This window comes from Bison bison, unplaced genomic scaffold (assembly GCF_000754665.1).
Source record: "Bison bison bison isolate TAMUID 2011002044 unplaced genomic scaffold, Bison_UMD1.0 scf7180017864221, whole genome shotgun sequence".
Lineage (NCBI taxonomy): Eukaryota > Metazoa > Chordata > Mammalia > Artiodactyla > Bovidae > Bison > Bison bison.
In genome coordinates this window covers 1064741-1071606 of record NW_011494793.1, presented here as the reverse complement: position 1 = coordinate 1071606, position 6866 = coordinate 1064741, and the positions used below count along the sequence as shown (strand labels likewise).

Here is a 6866-nt window from a genome sequence, read left to right as displayed (position 1 = left end):
TTGCACCTCCCCTAGAAGAGTCCCCTCCGCAGGGCAGCCCAGCCCCCAGGACACGCCCCGCCCCTAGGACACGCCCCTCCGCAGGGCACACCCCTTCAGCAATGCCGCATTCCCCCGCAGACTGAGTCCATGGCCCGTGGGCTGACCCCAGAGGGATATTCTTGAGCACTTGTTGTTCAGTCGCTCAGTTGTGTCCGACTCTTTGCGACCCTAATGACCAGGCTGTTGACAGAGCTCGACGTGAGGGTCAACCAGAGGATGTCAAGAGGCGCTATTCCTTTCTGTCCCCTGGGAGGGCTCTATGAGGCCCGTGTTCCCGCCCCAGCTCTGCCAACTGCCGGAGGTTGTGGCTGAGACGACTCCCTTTGCGCTTCTTCCCCGAAAAAAATACAAGGGCGCGCTGGATACACGCCCATTTTATAGTCCAGAAAATACTGTAAAAATTCTGGGCGTTTTTTATTTTTTTTTCTTTTTCAATTTTGCTCCTGTCTTGCTCCTGTGTCCCAGTAAGCAGTTGTCTCCACTGCATCAGGCATGACATACATACATTTAAGTATTTCACCTACATTCTTGAGAAGATGGTTTATTCTCATTCTCCGTGAGGAAACCGAAGCTCAAAGAAATCAGATCCCTGGTTCAAAGTTGAACTCCTTGGGCACTTAAGCCTAGCCAGGCCTTCCTGTTGCTTACCGTTGCTCGATACTCCGTTCTGCCTTACTCCAGTGCCTCACCTCAACAGTTGTCTCACATACCCCGCTTCTTTGGGTCCAGAGTTCCTCTCTGACCCTTGGTCTCTTTTTCTGTCCAACATGAGGCTTGGTGTAGAGGATCTCAGGGCCTTTCTGAGACTGACCCCTCCCCACTATCCTCTGGGCCCCTGCTTGTGAAACTTACTACTCTTCGTCCTTTTGTTCCAGGTATACCTTTGGGAAACCTGTCTCGGGAACTTTAACCGTCAACATGACTGTGAATGGTGTGGGGTACTACAGCCAGGAGGTGGGGCGCCCCATCCTTAGGACCACCAAGGTGAGGAGCAGGAACCTCGAGCTGTCACCCAGTAGGTCCCTTCCCACAGCGCCTGCTCTTGGCTTCGGCTCTGTGATCACCCATTTTATTTTAGTTTCCAGAACAGTTTGTATGGTGGGAATTTTCCTGATGATAAAATTCTTACAGGCTGAACATAGAGGCTAGAACATATAAAAAAGAAATAATAAAGTTGACTTGTCCTCTGATAGACAGACATAGCCAGTATTGCTATTTTGATGTCTTTCTTCGTAGGATGTTATTGTAGGTAAAGGAAACGTTTTATTGAGACATAATTCACATAACATGCAATTCAGGTATGGAACGTTTTATTGAGACATAATTCACGTAACATGCAATTCAGATATCCATATAGAAAATACTATTCATGCCCCTGGAGTGGATGCACAGAGGCTTAACCACTGGACCACCAGGGCAGTCCCTCAAGTTATTGCTTCTTCTTGACTTTTGATGGATAATGCTAGGAACATTCATGTATATTTTTGTGTGATGTATCTCTTGGATTTGGAATTCCTGAGTTCTATGGTTTGAATCAAATATGATCACCTGAATAAGGACAAACAAAGGATCTTTATTCATAGCTTGCAGCAAGGGAGTCAGCCACCATCACTTGTGTTTGGCAGAGACTCAAAAGGCAGGTGGAGAAGTGGAAAAGATTTATAGTGAAAAATGGAAAAGGCTTCTGGTGTGCCATGATGGGAGGCTATTGGCATGTGGAAGTCATGGGGTAATAGAAACAGGCATCCAATGTAATTGATGAGGGGTGCATATTTGACTTTTTCCAATTGTTGCTTGGACTGCAGAGAGATCAAACCAGGCAATCCTAAAGGAAATCAACCCTGAATATTCACTGGAAAAGCTGATGCTGAAGCTGAAGCTCCAATACTTTGGCCACTTGATGTGAAGAGCCGACTCATTAGAAAAGATCATGGTGCTGGGAAAGATTGAAGGCAGGAGGAGAAGGAGACGACAGAGGACAAGATGGTTGGATGACTCACGGATTCAATGGACATGAGTTTGAGCAAACTCTGGGAGATGGTGAAGGACAGGGAAGCCTGGTGTGCTGCAGTCCGTGGGGTTGCAAAGAGTCAGACACGACTCAGTGACTGAACAACAGCAATTGTTTCTAAGATGGAAGTGGGGACAAATATCAGGGAAATAGTCAATTATTAGGTCCTGGCTATTTGGGGCTGATTGTTATAGGGGTTGTTGTTGGGTTGCTATAGAGATAGAGGTCTGACTTCTTACAAGCCTGACTTGTAGATACAGCTGGCTCTTCCACGTCTGTGGGTTCTGCATCCTAGTATTCAACCAGCCTCGCACAGAAACTCTTCGAAGTTGGTTGAATCCATGGGTGTGAAACTTGTGGGTATGGAGAGCTGACTGTAATGGGTTGGCTTCCTACACTGGTGCCTGCAGATCTTGAGTCAGAGTTATTTTTTTCTATACTTGTTCAGTCGCTAAGTCATGTCCAACTCTTTGCAACCCCATAAACTGTAGCACTCCAGGTTTTCTCTGTCCTTCACTGTCTGCCAGAGTTTGCTCAAACTCATGTCCATTGAGTTGGTGATGCTCTCCAACCATCTCATCCTCTGTTGCTCTCTTCTCCTCCTGCCCTCAATCTTTCGCAGGATCAGGGTCTTTTCCAATTAGTCTCCATCTGGATGTTCAGTCTCTGAGTGGTGACTACGTTTAGTTGTTTGAGGAATTCCCAGATTTTTTTTTTCTAAAGTGGCTACATGATTTCACACCCCCTTGCATGTAAAATTTCATAATCTGGTTTTTATTTTTCTTCTTCAACTTAAAATCCCACTGTGCGCGTGCCACTATGCAACATATACAAGCAGTCCTGGAGATTCTGGGGCTGAGTCCTGTCATCCCCACCTCCTCTCTACCTCCACCTGAACCAACTTCCTCATCCCTTTGCCCCCGGGATGCGTCCTCTCTCTGTGTCACCGTGGCTTCTCTTCTGTGGAGTGGACACTCTGGCCTCTCACCTCCTCTGTGCCTGGTGCTTGTACCCTTGTTATCCTAGCCATTCTCCCTAGAAGCTGCCCCGGTAGCTCTTGTCTTAACGTTCTCTTTACTGAGTAATTCACTCCACAGCTGTTTACGGACATGGATTATTTGCCCCTGGGAGCAATCCTGAGATGGAGTTAACTGGGTGGGGGGGTGAGGTCTGTACCCTGTGCATGGGAGGGGAACCAGTGCTCCAGCGTGTGGCTGACCAGGTTCAAGTCCCAACCTTGCAGTCTGGCCCGAGGGGTTGTTTCAGCTTCTGCCCAAAGAGCTGACCTCGTTCCTCCTAGAAAACAATGCATATCCAGCCGGGGACTCAGCCTCCATGCAGTGATGCACAGCATAGAATGGATGGGTCATCGAGTGTCCCCCTGGTCCTCCAAGCGGCCAGAGGGGCACCTTCTTGAGCTGTGTGTTTGTGAGTTATCTCTCAGAGCCACTCAGCTCCGGCTGAGCACGACCTGTGTGTCTCCTACCTCCAGATCCATGGCTCCCAGGACTTCAGCATCTGTGTGAAGGACATGATTCCGGCCGACGTCCCCGAGCACTTCCGGGGCACCATCAGCATCTGGGCCACGGTGACCGCTGCGGACGGGAGCCATCAGGTGGCCTTCGACGACTCCACTCCGGTCCAGAGGCAGCTGGTGGACGTCCGGTACTCCAAGGACACGAGGAAGCAGTTTAAGCCGGGGCTGTCCTACGTGGGGAAGGTAAGCCCCAGGCATGGTGCCCAGCAGGCCCTGCCAAGGTCACAGGCTCTGTGCCGCCTCCCACCCTAACTCCTGCCCGAGGACCACTGTGTTACCCCTGCAAGGCCCTGCAGCCGTGATGTGGTTGAAAACCAAGAACTTTTGCCGTCTTGGGATTAAGGGGCTGCTTTGCTGAGCATAGTTAGACATTTCCAAACCTAGAGCACCAAACCCAATGCTATGTATCCACTTATTAAATCAGTTCCATGATGGTATCGCCTTCTTTAATTGGGTTGACTTTATGTCTAGAGGACTTAACTACTAAGTTCATAAAAGGCAGATCCCCGTCTCTGAGACAGTCTGATTCAGCTCCCTTGTGGGGAGTGGCATTTAGAACAAGCCCCTGCCTCCCTCCCACCTACTACACCGTTCTTCTACACAGTAAAATTTGAGATGACTAGAGATTCGAGATGCTGAACTGGGGCATCTGGTTTCAAGTGGAATTTGGGGGGAAGGGAGGGCAAGACCAGTGGAGCCTTGTGTCACCCCAGGGTGACGCTTGCCTCTGCCTGGCACCCACACCCCTCTTCCCTTTTGCATCCCATGGGTCACCCACAGGGTCCTAGAGGCCTGTCTTCGTGTTGTTCCTGCTCCTCTTGCTCTGCTCTGGGACCTCCCTTCCCTCCTCCATGATGAGATCTCAGCCCCCACCCCCAGCTCTCTGTTCCATGCGGAGAGGCATGGCTCATGTGCCCCCGGGTTTGAGGGTCCCAGCTAAGGCACCATACGGAATATGTATGAGTGGACTTGGGGCCGTCCATTCAGTGAAAGGGGAGTGTTTCACCTACACCCAGGAAATCATCCACTCTCTGCATTAGGGGCTTCCCAGGTGGCACTAGTGGTAAAGAACCCACCTGCCAGTGCAGGAGACCTAAGAGACATGAATTCAATCCCTGGGTCGGAAAGATCCCCTGAAGGAGGGCTTGGCAACCCTCTCCAATATTCTCAGCTGGAGGATCCCCATGGTCAGAGGAGCCTGGCGGGCTACAGTCCATAGGGTCGCAAAGAGTCGGACACAACTGAAGCGACTTAGCACTCATTTCATATCTGCATTAAAGAATGGAGCTGGGAATACCCTGGCAGTCCAGTGGTTAAAACTTCGCCTTCAAGTTGGCGGTGCGGATTCAATCCTTGGTTGGGGAACTAAGATCCCACATGCCTTGTGGCCAAAACCAAAACAGAAAACAAAAACAATACTGTAACAAATTCCATAAAGACTAAAAATGGTCCACATTAAAAAAAAAAAAGAATGGAACTGGTCACCCCATCACCAGATACCTGCACAGTTGAGAGGTGCTCCAGGATCTTTCAGGAACCACTGACCATATTTCTTCACAACATCCATGTCTTTTGAACCCCTCTCTCTGACTGCCTTTTCTACCTGCTAGAATGAGTGAGGTCTAAGAGTCACATGGAACTGTTTCCACCACACTGCTCACGCTGTTCCTTCCTGGCTGGGGCACCAGGTAAATGGCTGGTGATTTGTGCCTTGTGACTTCTTTGCCAAGTCCAAGGTCATAAAAGCTTTCCCCTGTGTTATCTTCTAAGTATTTTGTAGTTCTAACCATTACATTTAGGTCTCTGATTCATTTTGAGTTAATTTTGGCACATGGTGTGAGGTTGGGGTTCAGCTTCATTCTTTTGCATCTGGAGATCCAGTTATCCCAGAACCATTTGGTGAAGGAATTGTTGTTTTCCCATCGAATGGTCTTGGCACCCTTGTCAAAAGTCAATTGACTGTAATCCTTTTCTTTTGCGATGCCATGTGCCATGCGGGATTTTATTTCCCTGGCCAGGGATTAAACACGTGCCCCCTGCAGTGAGAGGGAGGAGCCCTAACCACTGAACCTGCCAGGGGATTCCCCTTCGCCATGTTTTGATCTTTTTCGATAATCAATTGGCTGTAGATGGCTGGACTTATTTCTGCACCGTCAATTCTGATCCATCAGTTTTCATATCTGTCCTCACATGAGTTCCATCAGGTGCAGCGTCTTCACCACTGCACTTTGTAGCAAGTTTTGGAATTGGATGTATGAGTTCTTGATTATTTAACAGGATTGCTTTAGCTGTTTGGGGCCCCTTAGCATCAAATTGTCGATTGCTTCAAGGGAGCTGGCTGGGATTCTGCTGGGGAATTGGGCCGAGTCTGTAGATCAGTTTGGGGGGTGTCACCAGCCTAACCACAGTGACTCCTTGGTGACCCATTCCAGGTGGAGCTGTCGTACCCGGATGGTAGCCCGGCGGAGGGAGTGACCGTCCAGATCAGGGCAGAACTGACGCCGAAGGACAACATCTACACCGTGGAGTCTGTGTCCCAGGGTGGGCTGGTGGAGTTTGAAATCCCCTCCATCCCTATGTCAGCCCAGCATGTGTGGCTGGAGGTGCGTGAGTCACCTAGACCCTTGTCATTCAGCCAGCAGACATGGGTTTGGTCCCTCCTCCAGGCCACGCTCAGGCACTGGGTCAGTCTTCCTGGGTCTGGCACCTGCCCTGAGTGAGTTCAGTCTGATGGGAGAGCTGGCCAGGTCAGATAAACCAAACACCCCAGAGGGAGGCAGGACGCTGAGAAAGTGTCAGGGTGTCTGGCTCCCCGCAAAGGATCTTCCCAGGTGGACTCCTGACCAGGGGGAGGTTCAGCCAGGCTGCTTCCCGGAAGGTGGAACAACATATGCAGAGGCCCAGAGAACTGCAATCATAGTATAATTAGGTTCTGCAGTGCCCAGCTGGCCGAGCCATTGCAGGAAGATATGGAGGAGGGAGCCGGTGGGGCTTCCCCTTACCTCAAAGGATGTTGCTTAGGGTCCACCCAGAAGGCAGTGTTAGAGTCAGGTGGACTGAATGGTCTGATTTTTATAACCTCTCCCCACTCCAGAGGCCTTCCCAAATGGCGCAGTGGTAAAGAATCTGCCTGCCAATGCAGGAGACACAAGGCTTCAATCCCTGGGTCAGGAAAGATCCCCTGGAGGAGGAAATGGCAACTCACTCCAGTATGCTTGCCTGGGAAATCCTGTGGACAGAGGCGTGTGGCTGGCTACAGTCCTTGGGGCTGGAAGA

The 6866-nt window shown here is 50.2% G+C and overlaps 1 protein-coding gene across 1 annotated transcript in view; it reads left to right on the top strand.

The window, feature by feature from the left end:
• CPAMD8 (C3 and PZP-like, alpha-2-macroglobulin domain containing 8) overlaps positions 1–6866 on the top strand; it is a 94933-nt gene that overhangs the window by 13875 nt on the left and 74192 nt on the right. The window contains exons 9-11 of the mRNA XM_010845674.1: positions 918–1026; positions 3546–3773; positions 6023–6193. Of these exons, the coding sequence (XP_010843976.1) occupies positions 918–1026; positions 3546–3773; positions 6023–6193 (508 nt within the window). The remainder of the gene's footprint in view (positions 1–917; positions 1027–3545; positions 3774–6022; positions 6194–6866) is intronic.